At 40.8% G+C, this 27,186-nt stretch overlaps 1 protein-coding gene across 2 annotated transcripts in view; it reads left to right on the top strand.

Annotated features, from left to right (window-relative positions):
• The window catches only part of TM9SF2 (transmembrane 9 superfamily member 2), a 32,969-nt gene extending 6,103 nt beyond the window's left edge, over positions 1 to 26,866 (top strand). The window contains exons 3-17 of one of the 2 annotated variants that reach the window (XM_077343825.1): positions 1,580 to 1,673; positions 4,682 to 4,809; positions 5,755 to 5,884; positions 7,502 to 7,626; positions 8,996 to 9,110; positions 10,906 to 10,985; positions 11,091 to 11,199; positions 15,112 to 15,244; positions 15,793 to 15,912; positions 16,719 to 16,776; positions 17,339 to 17,498; positions 20,057 to 20,208; positions 20,921 to 21,032; positions 22,574 to 22,745; positions 25,497 to 26,866. In XM_077343825.1, the coding sequence (XP_077199940.1) occupies positions 1,580 to 1,673; positions 4,682 to 4,809; positions 5,755 to 5,884; positions 7,502 to 7,626; positions 8,996 to 9,110; positions 10,906 to 10,985; positions 11,091 to 11,199; positions 15,112 to 15,244; positions 15,793 to 15,912; positions 16,719 to 16,776; positions 17,339 to 17,498; positions 20,057 to 20,208; positions 20,921 to 21,032; positions 22,574 to 22,745; positions 25,497 to 25,564 (1,756 nt within the window). In that variant the 3' untranslated portion in view covers positions 25,565 to 26,866. Of the gene's footprint in view, positions 1 to 1,579; positions 1,674 to 4,681; positions 4,810 to 5,754; positions 5,889 to 7,501; positions 7,627 to 8,995; positions 9,111 to 10,905; positions 10,986 to 11,090; positions 11,200 to 15,111; positions 15,245 to 15,792; positions 15,913 to 16,718; positions 16,777 to 17,338; positions 17,499 to 20,056; positions 20,209 to 20,920; positions 21,033 to 22,573; positions 22,746 to 25,496 lie in introns of both variants that reach the window. The other variant, XM_077343824.1, reaches the window with a different exon arrangement.
• The last annotated feature ends 320 nt before the right edge of the window (positions 26,867 to 27,186 follow it).

Below are 27,186 nucleotides of genomic sequence, written 5' to 3'. Positions count from 1 at the left end.
AGGCAGAAGAATTAGCAAGTGACAAGCAGAGAGAAAGAGAGAAAGAGGGAACAAACAAGCAAGCAAGAGATGGATCAAGACCATTTTTCTTGCACCTTATACTGTATGGCGTTGCCCTACTGTGCAAAATACATATTTGAAAAATAAGTGAGAAACAGTGGGGAAGAGCTAAGGTTTCACCCTGCCCTCTCCTATCCCTTTGAGCTATCATGAGTGTTTTGAAGCTCAAATGTGCATGATCAGGAGGCTACAAACTTGATTGCTAGTGTTGTTTTCTCCTGCATCAGTTATCCAGCCCAATCATCCCTTGCAAGTTCTCTTCAGATAGTTCAAAAAATTGGAGGGAAGTGTTTGGTCTGGCAGTTCATGTCAGAGTTTGGGAGAGCCGAAACTGTAAGAGGCAGTGGATGCCACATTATTTAGCTTGGCACAAAGAGAACATAGAGCAAGGGTGGCCAAACTGTAGCTGCCCAGATGTCCATGGACTGCATGGCAGAGGCTCGTGGTAATTGTAGTTCATGGACATCTGGAGAGCCATCGTCTGGCCACACCTCGCTTAGAGGATTGGATTGGAGGGAGTGTGTTTTTTTCCTAAGGGCTTCCGAGAAGGCAAAAATGCAGAGAAGCTCTTATTTGCTTCTGCTTCTTTAAATCTCAGTGGAAAATGGAAGCCCAGTCCCCGACTACTTCCAAAGTCTTTTTGAGAGGCAGTAGCAGCAACTGCTACTAATTGCAGTGATAAAAGCTTTTAGTGGTACTTCAGTAATATTTAATGTAGAGACACTTAGCTAGCAAAAAATAATTTGTGGAGAAATTAATTGATGAGCAATGTGGCCCCAAGCCTATTTGCTAGAAAGTAAGACCCGGTCTATGGATATAACCAAATGAGGTAATGCTGATTCTCTGACAGTACTGAGAAGGTAGAATAGACTATACCATGTCATGCTGCAGATGGTTACAGTTCTCATAGTTAATAATTGCCCTTGAGTGGCAAGCCAGCACATCTTGAAGCTTTTTGCTACCGAAAGGAGTCCAAAAGTGACTTACAAACAGCTTTCCCTTCCTCTCCCCTCTTCCCACCTCCTGTGAGGTAGGTGTGGCTGAGAGAGCTCTGAGAACTGCTCTGTGAGAACAGCTCCAAGAGTGACTAGGCCAAGGTCACCCAGGTGGCTGCATGTGGAAGAGTAGGGAATCAAACCTGGTTCTCCAGATCACAGACCACCTCTCTTACCTGCTACATCACACGGGCTCTCTGTGAACATGAATGACAAGTCCAGAATCTTTCTCCCGAATCTGCTGACTTTTTATGTAAGGGCAGGTTTTATATGGGGGGTAACATTAAAAAGGTGACTTACATTCTACAGTGTCATTTTTGCCTCAGGCTCAACAAAATCAGTAGAATTTAGCTCATACACAGCAATCTGGTCAACTGTGTTCATATGAGAAGTTCTAAATCTGTGAAATCTCTTTTTGCAATACAAACGGCTGGATTCAGACTTGTGCATTCAGACTTGTGCATGGCTGCATTCAGACATGTGCTGAGAAACGAGAAAAATAATAGTCTTATTTGCTTTCTTAGATTTGATTTCTGCCAAACAGCTGGAGAAAAACGCCCATCTGAAAATCTTGGGCAGGTATTGTTTGGAGAGAGGATTGAACCTTCACCTTATAAGGTATGTTCTTACTATTCAAAGACTATGCAGAATCTGCCTGTTAAACCATAAAATCTCAGCAGTTACATTTTAATTTACACTGTCAACTCAGGCAGGGAATGAAAAATGTTCTTTCATTCATAGATATGTGTACAGATGTCCATCAGTGGTTGTCAGATGTGTCCCTTTCTGTGAACTGCATGACTTTCTGTAGCCCTGTTTACATGTTACACAGTCCATGTACAGTGTACACTTGATTTCTTTTTGTACATCCATTGAGTAATTCTTCTGTTAACATTCAGCATATGTAGATGCATGATTGTAAACCCATATTTAAACCCCAGAGCCCTCGGGAAGGGCGGTATATAAATATAATAAATAAATACATATTTATCCAAGTACTGGTTTCCAATTTTGTTTTTAAAATGTATACATGTGGCCATTCATTGTGATGTGTCAATGAGCCTTTTGTCCCCTTGCCAGAGGGGCGCAGCAAAAGTAGACCTTAGTGGAACTTCTTTCCTGAATTTCTTCATAGTCTATAAGAGGGAAAAGACTTAAGAGATAGCAGAGAAGTGTGCTCTGCTTCAGAAATGTAGTGTATGCTACATAAATGTTGCTGTGGTCTGAGGTTGACTATTAATTGATAAGTTCAGGAAGATAGACTTCGGGTTTGCACCTTTACACCTTTCCTCATACTTCCTGGTACTTCCTGGTACAAACTGTGTGTCACAATGGCTGTTTTTTAAAAATCAGTCTGACCACAAGGAAAGCAGAATTAGGCACCCATGAACGTCAAAGAGGAGCTACTTCTTGGGGGTTAGGTGCCCAAACCAGTCCTATGACCGGGAGGAGTGAAGGTTCATAACTGTAAGGTTGTTGGCTAAGGGTGGAGCAAAAGTAAAACTTTAGCAATACGTCTTGCAGCGTTGGCACATGAACATAAAAACACAGGAAGAGCCCTGTTGGATCAGGCCAATGGTTCATCTAGTCCAGCATCTTGTCTCATACAGTGGCCAAACTGTTCTTTTGGCTAGCCAACAACAGGACGTAGAGGCTGAGACCTTCCCCTGCTGTTGCCTCCTAGCTCTGGGATTCAGAGGTTTAGTGCCTCTGAATGTAAAGGTTTCCCTCAGTCACCATGGCTAATAGCCGCCGATAGACCTATTCTCCGTGAATTTTTCTAGTCCTCTTTTAAAGCTGTTTGTTCCTGTAGCTATCACGACATCCTCTGGCAGTGAACCACATTTTAGTCACTATCTGTGTCAAGAAGTATTTCCTTTTGCACATCCTGAATCTACCGCACATCTGCTTAATTGTATGCCCTTGCGGTCTCGTACATTGGGAGATGGAAAATAAAACATTAATTGCTAACCCTCTCCACCCCATGCATATAAACTCTTATCATGTTCCCCCTTAGTCAGATCTTTTCTGAACGGAAATGTCCCAGACTCTTCAACCTTTCCAAATAGGGAAGGTGCTTCCAATCCCCTATCCATCTTGGTCACCCGTCTGTACTTTTTCCAGCTCTGTGATGTCTTTTTTGAGATATAGTTACCAGAACTGTACAAGGTCAGCCTCAAGATTTTGATCAAGTGGATGATAATATTCCCCCGCTGTTAAGTAACCTTTCGAGCCTGGTATTTCCATCCATATTCCCCTCACATTTTCTAATTTATTTGATGATTCTGTGCCCTCTTTGGTGTACAACACAACAGCACAAGTCCTCAAAAGGCCCATATTATTAGACAGGTTGCCAAATTCTGTGCTCGAGTGCGTAGTGCAAGGGAAAGACAATTGAAGCTTCATTAATGGTGATTTGGAGGAACTTTATTATGTAATTTTAAAATGTATCTGGCATTATGGTTTTTTAACTATTTTAAACTCATCCTTAGAAAAAGTAATGTTTGTTGCATGGCATTTATGGATATCTATTATCTGGCTGCAGTGCTATATCAAATAAAATAAGATTTGAGACATCACAATGAGGGGCGGTATATAAATTGAATGAATGGATTGTGTTCCAATTAGACTTTGAGTTCAACAAAGTTTAATTTTCAGTATGTTTTTTTGTACATGCACACCTCTTCAGATATCTTCTTTGAGTACCTGAAGAAATGTGCATGTACACACAAGCTTATCCCCAGAATTAAACTTTATTTATTTATTTTTATTTTTATACATAATAATTATATTTGTATTCTGCTGCTCACAATCGTCTCGCGGTGGTTTACAAATGTTGATAAAAACACAATAAAATCCCCTAACAATAAAATCCCCTTAAAAATATAACAGTATAAACATTTAACAATGTAAAAAAGATGGCGAATCATAAAAATGTATTTCTCCGTTCAGCATGTGGATCAATAACTCCCCCTCACTGGTCTTTGTTGGTCTTAGAGGTGCCACTGGACTTCAAATTTCCTCTTTTACCTCAGACCATAATGGCTGCCCACATGAATCTACAATTAAAATTTCAGTTTGCAGTCATTGTCGTGCTAGAATTCTTCTCAAGATCCATCATCTCTACTTCTTAGTATTTCACTTTCTTTTTGAGAATACATGAGACTGTTGTTTTTGCCCTGTCTCTTTCCCATTTGTTCCTGACAAGGCAATGAAGCCTGTATATGCTCAGTATATCTAAAACACACTCAAATATTATTTTGAATGTGCTTGAGGTGTGGCTGGTGGAGTCCATCTTTTAGAGGGGGCAACACAGCTGAAGCCCTCCTTAGTTTTGTTGTTATTTGAAAAGAACAAACACATGCCCAAACATCTTTAAACAGTGTTCAGGTTGTGATTGGGTTTCACTTGCTGGCTAGGCTAAGAGTAATGCTAGATCTTGGGGGTGTTGTCTACCAGTGGGGTATGATGTGTTGAATGTAGAACATTAAACCAAGAATGGGACCACTCCTGGAAAGTTTATTGCTTTTAATTTGATATTCTTTTCTTAAATTTGCGTTAGATCTTTATGCGGATATTAAACAAAGACTGTCTACTCAACTAATTCCTATTTTTGTATCTGTCAGTTTATGTTTAAAAAGGAGGAGACGTGCAAATCTGTTTGTAAAAAAACATATGATCTCAGTAAAGCAGAAGAGAAACAAAAGCTTGAATTTCTGAAAAAGAGCATGCTGCTGAATTATCAGCATCACTGGTGAGTTCCCATATAATTTTTAATGCTTATAATCTAGGTTAAGTAGCAAGTGTAAAATGCCACTGACATATATGCACTTCTTGAGCATTTGGAATTACAGTAGAACAAGTGGGGACCCAACAACCACAAAATGCTCACATTTGCCCAAGGGCAGCTGGAAAGATGGGATTGTTTCTACCTTTGCAGCCATCCTTGGGGATTTAAAGAGAGACCCCTGGGACAATTCCAGCAGGTGACAAATCCTTGAGAGTGTATTCTGCAGCTGAACTAGCAAGAGATGGAAAATTCAACCCTCCTGCTTCCCCACCCCCCCACACCATTTCCCTCCCTTACCAGTCCTCCCCCATCTCTCCGTGTATGCTGCCCTAATGTGAGCGATAAGATACATAAATGGGGATGAAATTAATACCATTTTGCTGTTCTTTTGCAACTAAGCTTTCAGGATATAACAGTATAGTTATAACCACCCAGGTTTTGTTTTAAATTTTGAAACGTTGATTTGCTGAAACAGCTTTTTTATATGGTTGTGTGCTTTTTGCATCACAGAGAAAATGATTAATATTGTGAAACTTAAAATGTCTGCTCTGTTTCCAAGACTAGAAGTTCTTCAGTTCTCATACTGACATTAATACATCATATTTGTTAGGTCAGAATAACTAGTGGTTATTTTCTGCTGGTCCAAGTGCTCATTGGCTGAAGGGGAAGAAGTACATTTCATTGGTTTCTTTCTCCAGCTCAAACAGTCTGATCATATTCAGTGCAGCTTCTGTGCATGCTTGGTATGGGGAGCCCTTCCCCAGGTTGTGGGGCAGGCAGTCATATTCTGTAAGTAGAGCTGGCAGTCACTGGATACTATCAAACATTGTCTAGGATGAAGTAGGACTTTAGTTTGATATGCTGCCTCTCAAAACAAAACAGTACATTTTATTTTTTATTTTTTTTTAGGATTGTGGATAACATGCCTGTGACATGGTGTTACGAGGTGGAAGAGAACCAGAAGTTCTGCAATCCTGGATTTCCCATTGGTTGTTATATAACTAAAGATGCAAAACCCAAAGATGCCTGCGTTATCAGTGCAAGTTTAAAGCAGTTTTATTTTTAAAAACTAGTGCATGAAAGAACCGTGGAACCGTGTTCGATTTGCGTTGTGTTTTTTATTTTTTTTTTTGTTCCTTGAATGCTGGTTCAGTGGCACCAACCTGCTTTGCCTCCAGTTACTTATTCATCTTGTGCTGAGAAGACGAAAACTCAGTTTTTAGTTAGCTTAGATTCTGGATCCACTGTAGGAGTCTTACAATTGGAAGGGAACGCTGGCAGGGGGCTCCTAGGAATTGTAGTCCATGGAGATCTGGAGGGCCACAGTTTGACTACCCCTGGTTTAGTGTATCATGCCATTTAGTCTTCCTGTTTCTGATGTCTCTTAAGGCTGTTACCTACAGTTAAGCTATGGCTAAATGCTAAGTGAAGGTGGACAATATCGTGTATATTCTTCCTATGTGTTTTTTCATCATTTAAAGGAGGCGTCACTTAATTTTTGAAATCTTTCTCAACTTTTTTATCATTGAGGAACCCCTGAAACATTCTTCAGGCTTTGAGAAACCCCAGAAGTGGTGCGATCATGCAGAATATGGTTGAGAAGCATAGCAGCGTACACGCCCACCCAGGGCCTTTCCACTTCCCATCCCCTCCAGGCCCATCGTTGGCCATTGGGGGAGGACTAGTTCAACATGACCATATATGGGCTTATCACCCGATAAATATTTAACAAATTTTAAAATATATTAAAAATTAACTTCTACCCATTTGGGAAACCCCAGGGCTTCACAGAACCCTGATTAAGAGAGCCTATTTTAGAGAAAGATCCAAAATTTATGACTGAAATTTCTGTTCCCATCTATCATTGCCTAACGATTCATCTGATGCATAAACTACACTGAAGAATTGCCCAAAATATTTCATGGTTGGATTGGCTGGAGAGTGATAAGCTATTTAACTGCAGCATGTTAGTTCCTATTAGACTGTGCTAGTAAGAACTTATTATATCTTGCTGGTGCGCGAATATTTAGATACCATCTCTAACCACATTTTTGGTTGTACTCTTTACTGTAGAATGCTAGATTGGGGGCAGCATTCCCACAGATATATACATTATCTTCTCATGTTCAGAATTCCCATTTGAAAACTGAAATTACCATCAGTTTTGTTACTTTTGACAACTGTACACTTTTGACAGCTGTACACTCTAGTTATGGGAATACTGAAGCAAGAGTCTCAGTATTTTTTCACCTTTTACACATGTAAATATGTCATCATTACCCTGTCATCATAGCTAGAATTCTGCAAAATTATGTACTAGGTATCAGTCTAGGTCTTTCAAAGACCATCCATACATATTCACTCAAGGAGAAACATTATATTGTATTTATTTATTTTTCTATTTGTATACTGCCATTCTGCCAATGGTCTCGCGGCGGTTCACAACAATAAAAACATTAAAATACAATAAAACCCCATAAAATCATCCCTTACCTCAAAGGCGGCAGGCGATCACAAGTTAAGTCTTCTGATTACCCCCGATCCCAGCCGGAGGCCAAGTCTTCTTCCATTGGGAGTGAGGCGCCATATCCTACTGAACCTTGGGGAGGATCCTCAGATTTTAATTTTCTCTTGGTTTGGTTTTGTCTTTCTGTAGACAGATTTTCGTGAACCAGATACCTTCTACATATTCAACCATGTGGATATCACAATCAGTTACCATAATGTAGAAAACGAACAGTCTGGCTCAAGACTCGTAGCTGCTAAGCTTGAACCAAGGAGGTGAGAGTATGTATGGCTTGCTTGTGAAACCAAAGGGTGGATGTGTCTGTGTCTGGTGGATGACGTATGTTGATGATCTTAACATTGGTCTTGAAAGGACGAAGAGTCTTCATGCGTCAACTACGGTTGACATAACCTAACAAGCCAGGAGCCATGTGCAAGTGAAACAACTTTTAAGATCTTCAGATGTCTTCCTGGAAAGCATTAATGGACAGGCGTATTGTAAAAATATGTGGCTGTATGATTACTGCATTGTGGCTTCTTTGTCCGTGCACTCCCAAAAAAACCTGCAGAGTATCTCTGAAAAGTTGTTCCTTAGAATTAGTATTCATAAAGTGTTCAATTAAGGATCATAAGGGTTACATTGTTTGTGAACACTAATAGTTTGTCATTAAACCACTGTGTGTCTGAAGTAATTTAAAATGCGCACGTGTTCAGCAAATGTTCTGGCATGCCAAATAAGTTTTTGGTTCCGTGATTCTGAGGCATTTAAAGGAACTGAGATCCTGTTAAATGCCCCGGAGTCAGAGTACCCTCTCTGTCTGAGGCATTTAAAGGGAGACCTATTCAGATGCCTTCTCCTCTTCAAGCTGCAGTGTCTCAGCGTGGAGTGAGCTGAGTCCAAAGGCATTTAAAGGTGTCTGGTTCTCTTTAAATGCCTTAACTCCGGCTAGCTGGCTAGTTCAGATTTTTGGGGCTTGGCCATTTTGGTAGCTAGAAAAATGGCCCGCCCATCTGAATTAATACAGGGTTTGTTTGTTTGTTTGTTTTAGCTTGGATTAGCCAAATATGCACCCCTATGCTAAACAATTAGAAATTATCCAGTTTCGCCACCATCATAATATTTGCTGTGGCATATGTATTGCAGCAAGCTTCTCCTGTGCCTGCCATTTCTGTTTTGTAACATTTTGCGATGGCCTAAGGCGGTGAGCAATAAAATTGATGATTGATGAATTGCTACTATGCCTGCCAGGGAATTCCCTTTTATGAAAGTTGAGAGCCTGGAGAATCCAATGTTGTCATATGTTCACTAATGTTTATGTGTTTTGTAGCCTCTGGTAGAGGAAGCAGCAAGCAAACTTTATTCTTATTCATATTAGATCTTCTGTTAGTGTAGTGCCATCTGTTTGGTGCCCCAAAAGGGTCTCTTCTTTCATTCCTGCTGTTGTACTGCCTTTGTTTTGTGTTTAGGTGTAGCTAAACTTACTGCTTTTACGTGTAGGTTTCTTTATTATTCAGGACCACCTCATGGTTCCTGTCTGGTTTTAACGGTTGGAAAGCTGTGGCTGTGAACAAATGTGCTTGTTGTATTCAATTCTATCATCTCATCAGAATGTCTCCCTCTTCCTCCCATATTCTTGCTTAATAGTTTTAAGCATACCAATGTTAACAGTCCAGATTGTTCAGGACCACCTATGGATATAAGTAACACGGCTACCAGCGGAGAAGTTCAAATTGCCTACACGTATACAGTAAAATTTGAGGTTAGTGTGCTTCCTTTTCTGTCTTCTGCTGGGGTTAAGGCCTCTAAGCTATTAAGCATAAAGATAAAATGGTGTGGAATATTAAAGGAAAAAGCAGATTAAGAGATATGGTTCATCTAATAGCAATATGAACTCCACTTTGTTAGGACAGTATGATTTATCAACAGTTTAGGCTACTTCAGATGCCATGGCTTATACAATAAAGTCTTGGTCGTCTTGTTGTTGTTATGTGCGAAGTCGTGTCCGACCCATCGCGACCCCATGGACAATGATCCTCCAGGCCTTCCTGTCCTCTACCATTCCCCGGAGTCCATTTAAGTTTGCACCTACTGCTTCAGTGACTCCATCCAGCCACCTCATTCTCTGCTTGGTAGTCTACCAGATAATATAAAATCTTTATTTTTGTAGAGATAAATATCAAATCACTGTCAGCCCATGAACCCCCCCCCCCAACCCAATCCCAGCATGGAGAGCAGCCTTTGTATAATATTGTCTCTGCCACCAGACCATCAGTCGCTCTCTGTGAATGAAGGGATTGGCAAGGAGTGAGACAAGCAGGCGGCTTTTATTTTATTTATTACTTGAAATTATATACCGCTGTTCCCGTTCAGGCTCACAATAAAAGAGTAAAAATACAATAAAACCCCTTAATAACCCAATCAATAACCCGATCAACCTTTGGGGCCACTGGGTACAAACCTTTGTGTGTGTGTGACATCTGAATGCAGCCTTAGTATCTGGGCAAACATAATCAGTGCCCAGTAACACAGCAACATGGTGATCATTAGCTTACCTTAATAAGAAATCTATTTAAGTAGGTTATAGTATTTCAGTATTGCAAAAATGTGTTCACAAGGTATTTTTTAATAATGCTTCAGATGAAACCAGTTATTGTTCATACATGGTTTTAAAAATTAATGTGATTGGCCTCTTATTTAAGATTCCTTATGCTCTTAATGACATTGGGGTTTGCAAAGAATTTTGAGCTCTTGATTTGACTTAAAAAAGGGATGAAATTTCCGTAGGTTTTATTGTATGTACAAAGTATTTTCTGAAGACAAAGTGTTTGACATGGTAAAAATAGCTTTTGTTAACTTACAGAGCCATCCTAAGCAGATATACTCCATTCAGTAGACCTGACTGTAATTCTGTTTAGGAAGATGCTCTTAGTTACTTTCCAATTTCAGTATGAAACTGAATAGGCTGTTGTATGTAGGGGTGGGCACACACCGCATAAACCCAGTTGGCTTCCATGTGGACTGAATTGAGTTTGTGAGGTTTGTGCCCAAAGCAGCTTAGCTGTGGGGGCAGCCTGCTCCCAAGGCTCAGTTGTTTCTGGCACTAAACAGCTGAGTCATGGAAGCAGGCTGCTCCTGGGGCTCAGCTCTTAAGATCAGAAGCAGCTGTGTCACTGGGGCAGCCTGCTTTACGAGACAGACAGCCCCTTTAAACAACTGATCTTTATGGAATAGTTTGCTCCATGTGGATCAGCCGTTTAAAGGGGCTGTCTTGGGCAGCCTGGCAAAGGCTTGGAGTCATTTAAATCCTTGCTTTCTGATCACTGCAGCTTTGCACGGGGAGCAAAAAGCAGGAGGTTAAAAGGCTCCTAGCCACTTAAGCAGTTGCTCTTCACTAGCTGCATGAAAATTCACAAAATTTACAATTCACAAGCATTGTTTCATGACCCAGCCACAATTTGTGATGCACTTTAGTTCATCAGTCAATTTGTGCCCATCCCTAGTTGTAACTAACTTGCAGGTACAAAACAGATGATAACAAACATTTTACTTTTCAGGAAAACAAAGACATAAGGTGGGCATCCAGATGGGACTACATTTTGGAATCCATGCCCCACACCCGCATACAGTGGTTTAGGTAAGGCGGATGGTTTTTTTTTTTAAATACTCTCAGTCAGTATATTGAAGCAATCATTTTGGTATTAACCGTGTTAACTTGTCTGGTAATCTCGTTTCTTTGTAGTATTATGAATTCTTTGGTGATTGTCCTTTTCCTCTCTGGAATGGTAGCCATGATCATGTTAAGAACTCTACACAAAGATATTGCACGATATAATCAAATGGATTCCACTGTAAGTATTCCAGTTTATTGGATTGTCTTTTAATAAAGAAAAAATGTTACTTAATTATCCCTCTTAATAAAAATGATGTTTGGTTATAAGTTGGTTTTGTTTCTCTGGAGATAATGTCTTGGCATGTAGGCAACTGTGGAGGGTGTAGCAACCAAAGCCCTCACTATTAATCAAAATCGGCTGGCTGGGAGGGGCAATGTGTAAGTCTAATAACAATAATTTTAAAAAGACCTGAAATATCTAAAATCTGGCTTGACAATAACTGCATCTGCTATTCAGTCTGAAACTTGCTTGCCTGGAAATGCGCTTACTGAGTTTGAAGGTACCGATTTCTTCATAGATAGGATTAAGATTACAGCCTTGCTGCTTGTAACAGTTTTGTGGATTGGAATTTTCTCATCTGGAACCAAGAGCATAATTTTGAATAATGGATGCTGTGAGACTACAGCAGAAATTGTTGCAGTCTTTGTTTCCTTTGCTCTAAAGGTTTTTTTCCTGCCTCTATAGGATATACAAGGAAATGTAAAGGGCTCTGATCTTCTTTGGGTGTCATTTTCTTTAACTCTGTCCTTTCAGTCTCCACTTCTTTATCCACTATGCCTATTTCTTCTGCTTCTTTTTGTGTCCTCATTTTTTAGAGACGTTCTGAGTTAACATCTCCCTGTTTGATCTTTCAGACTTTCATTTTTCCCTCCCTCTCATCTTCTTGCCTCTCTCCCTCCTACTGCCTTCTTCAGGGGAGGCAGTAGCCAGCCAAAATGTGGCTGCCAGCCATGGTGAGAAACTTGAAGTGGGCTCACTCTGATGGGAATTTGACCGTCATTCCCACATGCCAAAAAAAGAAAATGTGGAAATGCTTTGCAACAGAACAGGGTCCTTCAGAATTGGACTCTGGAAATGGCACCCTATAAAAGACTTGATAGGACAGCAGCCAGCACAATCCAGCACACTTCTTGGGTAAACTGAGATGTTACTCTTCTTTGGGGATCTGAGGATGAAGAAGACATTTCTGGTAGCTGAATGATGGACTTTGTGGAGAACATCTCCCACAGAGAGGAGGGAGATCGAGGCAGAGAAAAGAAGTGACATTCTTCATCCTACAAATCTCTCTTTATATTGACTACATTTGTCACCACCAGCAATTGTTCCCCATGAGCAAATCGTGACCCACAGAAGGGGGTAAAAAAGGGCAATATCGTGCTTCTGTTATTTCATTGATGGACCTGGAGCAGCTTTGATTTCTGGGGCAGCAATTCCCAGAGACAGAGAGAGTACTATTGCTGTGACTGCAACGTAGGATCATGTTACGAGTAATCAAAGCCAGGGAGCTCCCTCGTCACGCTCTTTGCAAGGGTGTCCCTAAATATTTTTTGTTTTATTTCTTTAGATTTGTAAACCACCCTCTCTCCTTGAGCTGGTCTCAAGCTGGTGAACAACCTGTGTTCAACAATACGTTAATATTGCAGTTTAAAATTTCTAAAATCAGATCTAAAAATTTGGCCCTTGGCAGAACCCAAGGTGGGGGGTGCAATACAGGAGGGAGGCCTAATGTGTAACTGGCCTCAACCATAGGCCTGGTGGAAGAGCTCTGTTTTACAAGTGCTGCAGAACTCAATAATCGCTGAACTATTAACCATGCATAAGAAACTCTGATTATCCTTCCAAAGTGGCTGATGGCCAGCCTAGACACCATGACATACACTTTAAAAAACTGCACCTCGCATAAGAAGAAAGCCGAATTTCATTTCAGAATTTCAGCAAGTTCTGCAATCTTATGACAGGCAGTACTGCTTTCCTTCCCCTTTAGTCTGCATGGGTGCATCCTAATATTCAAAGTGATATCCCCAATTCCAAACAAAAAAAAAGGACATAGGATACTCACCATGAAGGGTTTTTTCTAACTGGAACTTGAGGGCATCATTCTGTCCCACCCTGTTTGTGGGGGAACTTTGTTTTGCTGGGACCTTGGGCAGGGGGCTGCTGGCCAACTCCGCTACCTATATCCTGCGTATATTGTTGTTGCTTCCTGCCTTTTTGAGGATCCATATCTTTTGTTGCTTGGCTTTTTAAATTGTTTTAATTGTGCAGACTGTGGGTAGGGAAGTCACCAAACTGAGGGTTAAGGGCACCACTAGGGTTGGAGACAAAAATGCAACAGCTTCCTGCCTGAAAAAGAAAGTGGTACCCAGTGTTCACTATGAGGCCTTCATGCTTTACATAGAAGGAACCATTCATAGCTCTGTTTTTGAAATTCAGCTATCCTGGCAGTACAGTGACTCCAAGAACCTTATCTGTCTGATTCATGAGCCCGTTTCTTACTTAAAATAATAAATTATATGATGATGATGATGATGAAATTTCTTACCCACCTCCCCCCTAAGGCTCGAGGCAGGTTGCAGCATATATAACTCCCCCAACAACACTTAAAACCAATATAAAATACACAATAAAAACATCAATCCCACAAAACAAGATGTTGCGGCATAAAACACTCTTTTTGCATTTCATGGAAGACCAAGAAGCAGTGTTTATATTGTTTGGTGCAACATACCTTATGAACATTAATGTTTTCAGCTGTTAGTTTATTTAGTCTGAGGAAGAGTGCTTGCACTCGAAAGCTCACGCCTTGAATAAATCTTTGTTGGTCTTAAAGGTGCTACTGGACTCTGATTTTCTTGTGCTTTTTTCAACTGTTGTAAGTGCTCAAGCATGCTTCATTCTTGGTAAACACATTGATAATCCATTTCCTTTTGTTATTCACAAATAGCCTTATTTTGGCTTAGGTGCTACTAGCAGTGGATGAAGAGATCTGTTATGTTCTCAAGCGACTGCCATTCTCTGACTATATGAAGTCGTTTAAAAATTACATGGGGAAAATATGTTACTGGCAGAATTTTTGTATTTTTATGGCAAGGGTTTCATGCCCATGACAGAAAATATTCTGTAGGTATAGGATCCGAACTGCCATCAGTCAGTAATGAGAAGCATCTTAAAACTGGTTTCATTACCTCTCTACTGTATTCTTGTGAATGTCTCCTTGTGAAGTCCCCGGTTCCCTGCTTCAGTGTGAAATTGCCCTTTGGTTAAGAGTTTCTGCAGCGGCCTTGCTATAAACACCTTCCCTTTTGGAGGTACGGTGGGTGACTAGGGAGAACGTTGCCTTTTCTGTGGTAGCACCCAGATTGTGGAATAACCTGCCAAGCTTTACTGTTCATTCATTGCTGTCTAGGTGCATAGTTAAACCTGATTTTGCCAGTTATCTGATGGCTCCTAGTTGACAGGTTGCTTGTTGACTATTGAAATTAATCTTTTAATGTTAAATTCAGAACAAAATTAAAATGTAGAGCCATTAAAAGTGATGTTCAAGGACTTGATGAAGTTTTGTCTGAAATCCCAGCCTCTCCCTTTCCCTCTTTCAAAGCAAGGGAGGCACAACAGCGTGTTTCTCAGAATGGCTGCGGTTTTCTGTCTTGTGTTCAGCTAAGCTAGATTGAACATGAGACAGTGGCTGTGAATACACACAACAGTGTGTGGTGTGCAATGGCTTTCCTGTTAATCTTTATAAGATAATTCCATTGTTCCCATTTGAAAAATGGACTCAGATCGAGCAGTGTGCAAATGAAAACATAGACTTACCAGAGTTCCGCTTTTACATGACCCCTTGTGCAACACTTAGCAGTTCCTTCCCTCTGCCCAGAAATTGGTTGCAGAAGACCTTGCACAAGTGGAAGTGCAAGTGGGGAGACATTAAGTCTGACTTAGTGCAAGCCACTAATATGGCCTTTTACTTGCATTTCAGGTAGGTTCAGCAAATAACTCTGAGAGATCTTGTGCATATGCACTACCTAGGGAGCGTGTTCCTGTTCCTTGTCCTTGTAATACACTCTTAAGTTGGCTGTAATTACTTTTCAGGAAGATGCTCAGGAGGAATTTGGCTGGAAACTGGTTCACGGCGACATATTCAGGCCCCCAAGAAAAGGAATGCTCCTGTCTGTATTTCTGGGCTCTGGAACGCAGATTTTAATTATGACTTTCGTTACATTATGTAAGTAAAATGAAAACAGGCTATGTGGGCCCCCTAACACTTCCTGGAGCACAAATTGCCTCACCACGAATGGTTAAGTGATCAGTTGTGCTGCGCTTTCCCTCTTAGGCAGGCTTTCCTTCCCACCAGATACTTCCACTAAACGTGGCTGGCAGCAAACTAGCTTGAAAACTGGTCTCTAACAATGGTTTCAAACTGTTGTATGCTAATGGCTCACTGTAGGCTGCTCTAAAGTTGGAAGTGTGTGTTTGTGTGGAGGGAATATTCCTAGATGAGGGACGGGGGGTAGGCCAGACACACCTTCCATAGAGGAGCTCAAAAGGGTACTACCAGTTGCTTAGTTGTAGGTGGTGACAGGGCAGCATATTTAGGCTTCGGTGTCAGAAGTTGCTAAAGGGAAAATGTGAAGTATTTGGGAGAAGGACCGAAACATAGCGTGATCCTCTCAGCCTCACCCATTGTTCACAGTAGATCTGGGAGAGACTTAAAACACGCAGCGTGTTTTAAGAACCATTTTATAAAGCTTTGTGTTGTTTATTTCCCCCCAGTCTTCGCTTGTCTGGGATTTTTGTCCCCTGCAAATCGGGGGGCGCTAATGACCTGTGCCGTGGTCTTGTGGGTGCTGCTTGGAACACCAGCAGGTTATGTTGCTGCCAGGTTCTACAAATGTAAGTATAAAAGTTTATTTAATGTGACAGCACTTAAGTTCATTAGGTGAAATTATCATCACAGTAGTGATTTTTTTTTTTTTTACTCTTCGTTTGCCCTCAGGGTAAGTGAGGAAAATATTTAAGATTGAAGAGAGGCGACTTGCAGGTTTAGATTATCCTCATTGCTGTAAACTTTCAAATCAACTATATTTTCATTTCTGTCAGTTGCTATCGCTTAATTCTACTTGCAGAGAACAAGGGGTTGCTGGCACAATTTTGATATGGTGGCTGGGAATTGCTGGTTTTTAAGATTGTATCATGTTTACCATAGAAAGCCCGTTTTTGCTTTGATTTTGGATATATTTTTTGTGCTTTTCAATAAAAATTCTTTGAGTTTCTCAAATACATGTTATGCATGTTATGTACACTTTTTCCAGTAGGTATGCAGTAAGAGCTATGCTGTGCATTGGCATGGGATTGCCTCTGAGCTGCACGTTTGTGAAAAAATCAAAGGATAAAAATACCTTAACAGTGGAATACAGAATCCTTTCATTACTTTATGAAATACCTGATAACAGAAATGTTTATTTTGCAATTTTTCCCAGTGCACGTTCTTGTAAGATAATGGTCTAACACTTTTGTTTTGAGCTTTCTGATGAAGAAAAAAATTAGGGAAAGGGTTGAGTTTGTTACACTGGCATTTTGGTTTAGAGTTTACAGTAGCTCAGATGCTTGCCCAAGCCTGTTCAAAGGAGCAGAATGCTGTGTTTGAATGTCCTGCCTTTGACTGTGTTCAACAGCTGTGGGGCTTTTGTTTTGTGCAGCATTTGGCGGTGAGAAATGGAAGACCAATGTTCTGCTGACAGCCTTCCTGTGTCCTGGGTAAGCCCATGTCTATTTGTTATGTCACATCTAGCCTAAATATACAAGGCTTCAATAATATGTAAAGTATATCAACAACATGGTGTACCAGACAAATCCACTGTGTCCACCTTTTTTTGCTAGAGTATGTTTATTTATGCCACACGCAAGTTGCCTAAGCATAGCTGGAGTACAGCGTTTTGAAGTGAGATTGCTTTTCACCAATTCTTGGTTTTGCTCTCTGAAGCCGCTGCCCGGACCACACAATAGCTGCTCTCATGCAGGTGTCACGTATTGTACAATCCCTATGTTAAACCTTTCTGCTTAATCACAGCAAGCAGTTATCCCCTGAAGTGTAGTCAAGACAGGCGTATATTGGGAGGTATTCCGCCGAAATGTCGGCTCCCGCTGGAATTCAGTCCTCTTAAATTAAGACAGAAAAGCTGCCTTGACCTCTTCAACTGATATTCTGTGCATGTCGTCTGGTTTTAACTTTAAACCAGATATACAGTAGCATGATTTCAGTAACATTGAAATTAATCCAATGCGAGTATTAAATCTTTTTTCCCTTTTTTTTTTAAAGTGTGGTGTTTGCGGATTTCTTTATCATGAACCTCATTCTTTGGGGCGAAGGTTCGTCAGCGGCCATCCCATTTGGTACTTTGGTTGCTGTTCTGGCTCTTTGGTTCTGCATATCTGTGCCGCTGACATTCATCGGTGCCTACTTTGGTTTTAAGAAGAATGTAAGTTTTTTTCCAATACTGTCTGTTGTGGTGTGAGGTAGTAGAAATATTGTGCTCTTGCTGATTTTAAGCTGCTTTCGAAATACGTATTGGATTGTGTTTCTTTATCAGGTTGCGGGGTGCCTGTCTAAATCGGATTTTTGAGTTGCGTGTTGCATTGCTTTGTTTCACAACAAAAAGGAGAAAATGTCCTGACCCAGGTCAAAAACCCACCCCCAAAAAGGGTCAAAATAGGGAAAGTATGCTCAAGCCTCTGTAGGGTAAAACGTGCTGTAAAAGGAAATATTAATATTTATATTAAAATTAAAAACCCAATGCTTGAAATATAGCCTTTCGTCATCCCTGCCTTTATCAATGGTCAACCATAAAAAATTAAAGCAGCATACATAACATACAAGAACAGCTATGTTAAATACTGTATACAGTTGGCGCCTTTACATACAATGATTTAATCCGTTAAATATGCAGGACAGAAGGAAAGAAGAAGAAAAGCTGTATCATAATAGCATAGTATATAATATAATATAAATCAATTAGGGAAACCTGTTTCAAAAACCTTATAAGCTTTACTTACTATGAAAAAGATTCTGTATCTCTCCCATAAGTTTAAAATAATCATGTTTTGGTGTGGGAACAAAAGAAAAGCGTTTCTTCAAAACCGAGATCTCAGTATTGGAAGAATGACTTTGAAATTTTGACTACTTGTCCATTCTCATCATCTTGCTTCTCTGATTCCCCCTGAATTCTAGAACTCTGTGCCTCTTCTCTCTCCTGTCTAAAAAAGCTCTGTTGTTAGATTGGCCTGGCAAAGGAGCCAGTGGAGTGTTTGAAATTATTTCAGCTAAATTCTTCAAAGGAAGTTTCCCCCCCCTGAGCCATATTTATCAATCTCTGAACTTGTGTTAAATGTGGTGTTAAAAGAGACTGATTTCTTCTTAGGGGTAACCTTAGTATGTCTAGACCAGTGGTCCCCAACCCCTGGTCCGGTAACCGGGACCAGTCCGTGGATCAGTCAGTACCAGGCCGTGGCTCCTCGTCCTCCTCCTCAGCTGCTGCCTTTGGGGGCTGTCCTGCCATTCTGCCGCTGGCTCACCTTTGGTGCTCTTGGGCGGCTGCCATGGCTGGGGCTCCCCCTCGACATGGCACTGCACAGCTGCTGCTAGCAGTGCCCCCCAGCGGGCTGCGGGAAGTCAGGGACGTTGGCAGGAAAGCAAACAGAGCAGGGGCTCAGGCGGCGGTGGCGACGTCCCTCGGCAAAAGACTACCCCCCCGCCAGGCCTCAGTAAAATTGTCAACGTTGACCAGTCCCCAGTGATTCAAAGGTTGGGGATCACTCGTCTAGACCAGTGGTCCCCAAACTTTTTGAGGCTGGGGACCGGCAGGGCAACTGCTCGCCCGCGCATATTGCGCATGCGTGGCACTTTCGCGCATGCGCGGCACTTTCACACATGCGCGATTAGACCCGCGCATGCGCAATGCACAGGCGCGGCCCTGATTCTCTCTCCCCCCCCCTCCTGCAGTAAGAAGCTTCCTGGGCCGCAAGCTTGTGGGGAGAGGGAGCCGCGGCCCGGTGCCAAAACCTTCGTGGCCCGGTGCCGGGCCGCAGCCCGCGGGCTGGGGACCACTGGTCTAGACAATTCATACACCTTATTCTCCTCATAATCCTTACATCTCTCTGAAATTTCTTAAATTTCATCTCTCTGAGTGTATGAAACTTTTTCTATACTCTTATGTAGAGATGCCAACATCATTTATGATTGGTTCTTTAATGGTTCTTTGCATCTCACTTTGATATTTCCATATCTTGTTCCATTCTATTGATTTCTGTGTTCATTGTTTGAATGAGGAGAGTCATTAAATCAATAGAGCACTTGTTTAAGATGGCATACCTGGTTTCTTTCTTATTCTGAGTCCCCTAGGTATCATTTTGTTTCTTAAATAATCTAATAATATCCTAAAGCCCCTGCATGAGTGCTAATTTTCATCTTTTTAAAATTCAGTTTTTCAAACTTGTCCCAAGCATTGTTACCTTCTGAAGGTACCTTAGTACTGAAAAATGAAAGTTGATCTAAAAGTAAGGCTATATGTGCATCAGAGTAACCCTGAAGTCTGTTTCTTCATGAATAACCTGAACTTGGTCAGCTTTAAAAGAGAATGTTTTGGACTTGTCAGATCTTATCAAAGATTTCCTTTGGTTTTTAAGTCTGCCATGGATTTCTAGCTCAACAAAAAGGCCTAGTTATGTTTTGGTGTAAATACTTGCTTTAGATAATGATGCTTAATGCTGTTAAAATGAATTTTTATCCTGCTGACCATATGAGAATTGTACGCGTCTACTCATCTATTTTATCTACTGTGTTTTCTAGACTTTAATAAGATGTATGTACTTTCATAGTTCTGTATTTTCTTCTTAATTGTTTGTTTTACAATGTTCTGTAACACTTATTCAATTGTGATTTATTGGTTTTATGTGCAAGGCCTTTGTTCATATGAGCTTAACAATAAAGAAATATAACTTTACACTTAAGATTTCTTTCCTCCTCTTCCCCCTTTCAAAGGCCATAGAACATCCAGTTCGTACTAACCAGATCCCTCGTCAGATTCCTGAACAGTCATTTTATACAAAACCATTGCCTGGCATCATTATGGGTGGGATCCTGCCCTTTGGATGCATCTTCATTCAGCTTTTCTTCATTCAGAACAGCATATGGTAAGCCTATGCCTTCCTTTAATATTGACAAGGTCATTTTGCCAGAATCAGTTAACATTCATTGCTTATAAGGTAAAGATGGGGCGAGCTCCCGGATGGGTCTGGGGCCCTGGCGGAGCCTGGGCAGTTCCACGGGGCCTGGGAGGGGGAAGCTCCTCTGCCGGGCATTTGGTTGAGGTTGACCTAAAACATCGCTTCCAATTGGCCCCCTACCCTCCCCTTCTACTATGACTGCTCCGAATCTATCCAACACACTGGGTCTCAATAAGAGTTGCGCTGATGTTCCTCGTAGTTCCACCATTACTTAATGTTATTGTTGTTATTCACCTTGCTGTTATAGAAATGATGTTGCCTGTATAGTTTTCTTGTTCCATGTAAACCACCCTGAGCCTTCGGGGAGGGCAGTATATAAATACAGTATTTGCTGGCGTATAAGACTACTTTCCCCCCCTGAAAAACATGCCTCCAAGTGGGGGGGGGGTCGTCCTATACGCTGGGTGCACTTCAGTTGGGATAGACATAGCTTCCCATAGTGGCCCATAGTACTGTAATGTAACAAACTCTATATTTTGAGTGGAAATGTTGGGGGGTCGTCTTATACGCCCAGTCGTCTTATACGCCGGCAAATACGGTACAATAAATAAAATAAAATAAATAAATAATAAGATGTTTGGATAAAATGCACTCAAGCTATGTCTTGATATGTTTTTAGGTCTCATCAGACATATTACATGTTTGGATTCCTGTTTCTGGTGTTTATCATTCTTGTCATCACATGTTCTGAGGCTACCATCCTACTTTGCTATTTCCACTTGTGTGCAGAGGTAAGTCCTTGGTGATTCTTTCTTTTTTATGGACATGCCCTGCCTAATTTCTAAGATTTTAAGCCAAGTAAAAAAGTCTACAATTGAGTGATATCCTGCTAACAGCCAGTGAAACATGGTGTAAGTGAAATGACTAGATTCTGCAGTTCCTGGTACTGCAACAATTGAGCCAGACCAAATCAGGGATGAGAATATTGTAGAATCCATGGTATTTGGGGGCAGTGGTTGTGAAGACCTGTATTTACAACAGTTTTCGACACAGAGCTTCTTGCCTCTCGGCATTGGAGAAACTCCTGGAACTCGCAAGGAAAGAAAGCCTTGTAGGATTGGGAGCCTTCTCATTATATGAAACAATAAGGCATCTAATTTAATTTTTTTAGAAATTTGCTAACTATCCATTACATACCAGAACTAATCTGACAAGTTAAAGCTGACAATCTGAGTGTGAATATGTTTACCTGTGCAGTGGCAAAGAAAGCTTGAAGAGATCCTTTTGATGGGTTTTTAGATATGTGGCATTTAAAAGATTGGCCTGTAAATTTCGAAACAATGAAGTATGAGCTGATTCTATATATCTGTCTTGCATATAATGTGTCATTCACTGCATATGGAGAGTTGTAGCTTAGGTATAATTAGATGTTGGCATAAGATACTGGCAGGTGTGCGTTTTCCCTGTAGACACCCCCCCTACCCTTGGAGCAAGATGGCTGCTGGAGCTGTGAGACTGGTTCAACAAAAAGCCAGTGGGGCTGGGGGGGGGGTGCTGCAGGGAGGAGGATGAAGAAGAGGAACAATATGGTGAGTCAGGCTTGCCACGAATGGAAGGAACCTGGTGGAATGGAGTTAGGAATTCGGCACAGTGACAGCAAAGGGGTTGCAGAACTCCCTACCTGGACCAGAGGCAGACTCCAGCTATGCATTTCCATAAACTTCTGCTTCCCACCACATTCTCTTTTGCAAGGCCTTCAGTCCCTCCTATAGATGGAAATAATTTGACAGTGCAGCTGTCTATCTAAACCAGTGTTGGTAAAGAATTGGCTCCGCCAGGCTTAGGGTTGAGGCCGGGCAGCAAGAAGATCTAGCCCCCCTCACAAATGTGACGGCTGCGTCTGTCTCCCTTTCCCTTCTTAGTGGGTGTGGAATTGGGTTAGTTATATTTAATTTTGCCGCCCTTCTTGTCTTTTGTATTAATTGTATTATGTTTTATTGTGCTTTTATTGTTTTAGGGGATTGGTTTTTATGTGACCTGCCTTGAGCCTCTGGGGGGGGAGGCGGGATATAAATTTAATAATAATAATAATAATAATAATAATAATAATAATAATAATAATAATATAAGCTACCAATATCTTTAAAAGTTGCAGATACAGACATTTTAAAGTTAACATTATACAGGGCCTGCCTGTTAACTGTGAAATAGTTCTGTGCTGCTTTTATTCTTGATTATTCATTCATGTGGAGTGAAGAAATGTTTTTCTACTTACAGTGTGTCTGTTAGCACCTCTAATTTAATAACCATCCCTCTATTTTTTCTTTCCCAGGACTACCACTGGCAGTGGCGCTCCTTCCTCACCAGTGGCTTCACCGCTGTTTACTTCCTTATATATGCAATACATTATTTCTTTTCCAAACTCCAAATTACGGGTACAGCAAGCACCATCTTATATTTTGGCTACACCATGATAATGGTATTGATCTTCTTCCTTTTTACAGGTAAATATGTATTTTAGTACTGAGTACTGGGCTAAAATGTGATGAGTTTTTTTTATATATAAAGTAAGCCTGTATGATAACAGAAAAATAAATATTTGTTTAGAGCAGGGATGGCCAATTGTGGCTCGCTAGATGTCCATGGGCCACAGTTACCATGAGCCCCTGCCAGAGCATTGTGGCATAAAAACTATTGTGTCTGGAAAGCTTATGTATATTTGTATCAGCAGTTCTGTATGTAGGAATTTAAAGGCCCCTTGAAATTTAACCATAGGCTAAGGCAGGGTTCCCCAGCATGTTGCCTGTGGGTGCCATGTTGCCTTCCCCCCTTTCCTGAATTCCACCAAGTGCTTTTAGAAACTGGGCAGGGCAAAGTGGGGCTTGGACCAGCAAAGCTTTCATTGACTTTCAAGATTTAAAAAAAAATGCTTTGGCAGCAGCTGCTGCCACAATTCAACCATCAGTCTCTGTGTGATTGAAGGTAAGCTGAGGTAGCCGCTGTGTGGCTTTTTCCGTGTCTTTAGGCAGCCATTTTGTGGCTGCACCCACCACACTGTGTCAAATTTCAAAGGTGCCCACCAGCTTAGAAAGGTTGAGGACTCCTAGGCGAGTCTTTCCAGTTTATTCCTGACATGGAAGTTTTACTGAATCTCTGCACAGAAGCTTCTCTACTGCACAAAGATGACTCCTATCCCTGCCTAGCTCCTCAAGTTTGGAATTCCAAGGAAGCTACTGATTTAGAATTAGTTCTGTAGTCTAGAAGTGCCGCGCATGCGCATTTGCGCCATGCACGGCTGTGCGATCGCCCTCCCCACCACCGCCAGTCCGCAGCCTTAGAAAGGTTGCGGACCACTGGTCTAGAAGAACTGCAGGCGACTGTGATTTTTAAATTTTTTAAATAAGCTTTATGATACACACATAAACAAAAAACCACACCAACTAGAAAGGTTCAAGGCAAATGCATCAAAATCTTAATCTTTGTATAGCTGGCAGTATTGTGAAAACAAAACCATCTATGATCCTTTTTCTCCTCCTACATGCAATCTAGGGATCTCATTACGTTTACTAGAAGAGAGATTATAGTGCTGAGTTTCTTCCAGTGAAATGTGGATATTATTTGGTATTGTTGTTTACTCCGTCCCCAAGCAAATCCTTTCACGAATTTGCTTACAAGAAAATAGAAGCTGGATATGAAGGAACATTTCGTTAGATATAACATTTCGTTATATCTAAATGAAAGCACTCCAGCAAATTACGGGAATTACATACGCAGGCCCCAAAGGCATCCGGCTTCCCACGTCAAGATGATATAAAAGCTAAAAAGAGAGACTCATAATTGTTGTATCAAAACTATTATATTCCTGCTTACTCATCTGTTAAAAATGTTCAGCCTCAAGAAGGGTTTTGACGGTGCCCTGCTGCTCGGCTGCTGCAGCACATGCTTGGGGCACTCGCTTCTCACGCTGCATTCCGGGTCATTGATCAGACGCAGCAGGCGGAGTCCTGGGAGCTCTGTGACAAATCTCTGACTCACAGCTGGGCCCACCACCGTGTCTCAGAGTAAATGAGTCAGTTCAACATCAGTGGCTTAGGTAGCAGGGAAATGTTTTGCGACCATGATATCATTCATGGCAGTTCGTGAAATTTTTCATAGCGAATGAACTACTGTACTGTTAAATCTTAACCAAGCCTCTTTACGGAAGAAAACACAACACTTTTATCTGGCTGTTTTAATTTAAATACCTAAAATCATGAATTAATGAGTCCCAAAATTCAGGGGGGGGGGGAGGCTGGGTGGTGCGGGCTGGGTGGTGCTGATCACTATCTCCAGTAAGTTTTATGGAAAAATTAGCAGTTGGATCTCACAGAGAATTTGTGGTTGTGATGGTGGTGGAGGGGGTTTGGTGCTGACCTCTGACTTCCCCCTTCATAGAGTCCCCTTGACCCCAAGAACAGTATTTCAGGTGGCATTTTGCTTGTAATTGGCTGGTGGTGGGGAATCCACTGGCTAGGGTATAAATTCATTTAAAAAATAACCATATGCATACATACCGGGGGATATGCTTCTTTGACAATTGAACAATTCCCAGTATTTACTTAACCTACTATTATTAATTTTAAAAAATGTCTATTCAGCCTCTCTGGGGACCTTGTCCAAGGCAATTTATGGAGTATGGACAGAATAAAGCTGTACTGTGTAATCATTGTACTGAGATTTTAAAACTGGGCGTATTGTCAACCAGGAGTGAAATGAATTAATTCTGCTCTTTATAACTTCGCATGGTTCACACTTGCAGTTTGACTACACTAGAGACAGATAGCTGCTTTAGGGTAAAGGTGTAGAAAATAAAGACTAATTCCATTGCAGTTCAGAATAGTGTTTTCATAAAAATGGAGGCAAGGAAGTTTGAAATTTGTCCTTAAAAGCAACATTGTCAAATCTAGCCATCTTTCACAGACCAGCAGCAATTCTGTCATCCACAATTTAGTCATCCCAGAAAGAATCTCATCAGGGTTTTACATTTTTATTAGATACTACAGCAGTAGTCTAGTATGAATGGATTTGATCCAGTGCAATGGAATGTGACCGCCTCAGCTTTCCCCCTCCAGTGAGAACCCAACCTGCCCCCCCCCCAAATCCTGGTCCTGGTCCTAAGGCCAACACATTGATTTGAATTCTGATTTTGAATACTATTTTGGATATTTATAGCATTCTTTGATACATCCTTATCTCTTTGTGTGTTTCCTATGTAGGAACGATTGGATTCTTCGCCTGCTTCTGGTTTGTGACCAAAATATACAGCGTGGTCAAAGTTGACTAAAGAAACTGTCATATCCAATACTGGAGCTATCGATAGCCTAATTTAAAAATGTGGTCTTGAAGAATTTAAGCTTTATCTGAAGTATTGGCTTTCTGTACTTTTCAAACTATACTGACTACAAATTCCCTGCCTCCCCTCACCGAAACCTTTGTATTGTGACTTTACAATCTGTTTTCACTTGATGGTTCTTAATGAAGATTGAATGAAATATTGTACGCTTTGTAAATATTACTATACTAGAACTTTAAAATCCTAATGGCAGGTTAGATGTTGACTGCATTGCGGAATTTAACAATACTTCTAAATAAAGTGTGGCTGTAAATAGGGTTTTTCTAGGTTTGTTGGGTGGGATTAATTATTTTTCTGCAATAGGAATTGCTGCTTTCTATCATGATTTTGAAGGAAGTGTTGTATTGCTTTTAATTTCAACTTTTTTTGGAGTCATTTGTTTTGTTTTATACTGGAGTTATGGACAAATCTTTTTTTTTTCTTTTTTTCTGTGATTCCCCCCTTAGGTTCCAGTGTTGTTGGCCTTTTTAAACTATGTGCCTCTGGAGTCCTGGAATCTATACATTCATGATAGTTATAAATGCTGTAATAAATTCTGTAAACATTATCAGTGGGGTCACTACACCTTATAAATAAGTTCACAACATTCTGTAAATACAAATATATTGACAAGAGACTTTTAAAAAAAAGTTATGTAGATTGTTTTATTGTGTGTTTAAAATCTTGGTTGATTGAACTTAAAAAAAATCAGTTCCCTACAGCATAAAAGAGTAGTCGTGTAAACTGCATAAGAATGGGACTTCAGAACTGTGTTTGCTGTGTCCAACCTAGTCCAGTCAACTCAGCTAGTCTAAGAGATCAGAAAGATATGTTGAGAAGATCTGAAAGTGTAAGAACAAGTTGCACTGTGAAGTATATTCATAGCAGATCTTAATGAAGCATATCATATTAAATAGGTAAGTGAGTTATACAGAAAGCTAGCTGGCATGCTCCTTTGCCTCTCATTAGAATAGCCCAGGTTACTAGCTGTAGAGAGTAAATTCACATCTTTGCAGTGAAAACATGTTTAATGTGTTGAGTTGTTTGGGTTTGTAACAGGTTCATCTGTTTCATGATGCCTGCATGTCTCCCACAAGCGCACACCTGGTTAAGATGTTATTTAAATTGCATGTTTTCATTCATACAAGTCAGCAAAAACGAATCTTAGTTTCTTTTCTAACCTGCTTTCTAAAAATCATAAGCTGAAGGTGCTTGAACATTAAAAATCCAATAAAAGTATCTTTTGTTAACAAATTCGTAATTTTTACTATCTTGTAAACTTACGTTTACATTAAATAGGAAGATATGATGTGTCAAAACAGTGGAAAGAAAACAAGAGGTAAATTATGCACTGCATGGTATGCTTCCATTGGTAGTGTAAGATGAAACTTTGACTATGTATCAGGACTGGAATTTCTGTGTGCTTTGCATCAGGAAAGTCACAGCCTTTGGCTTTACTGTACATGTTTGATACCTGGGGGGAAAGCCCATAATAAGGGCAAGATGGCTAGGAGTGCCCAGGGTTTCAGCTATGAGAGCTCTCTAGAGCAGTGGTCGTCAACCCCTGGTCCATG

Source organism: Paroedura picta, chromosome 6 (assembly GCF_049243985.1).
Source record: "Paroedura picta isolate Pp20150507F chromosome 6, Ppicta_v3.0, whole genome shotgun sequence".
NCBI lineage: Eukaryota > Metazoa > Chordata > Lepidosauria > Squamata > Gekkonidae > Paroedura > Paroedura picta.
This window is presented reverse-complemented; position numbering and strand designations above follow the sequence as displayed.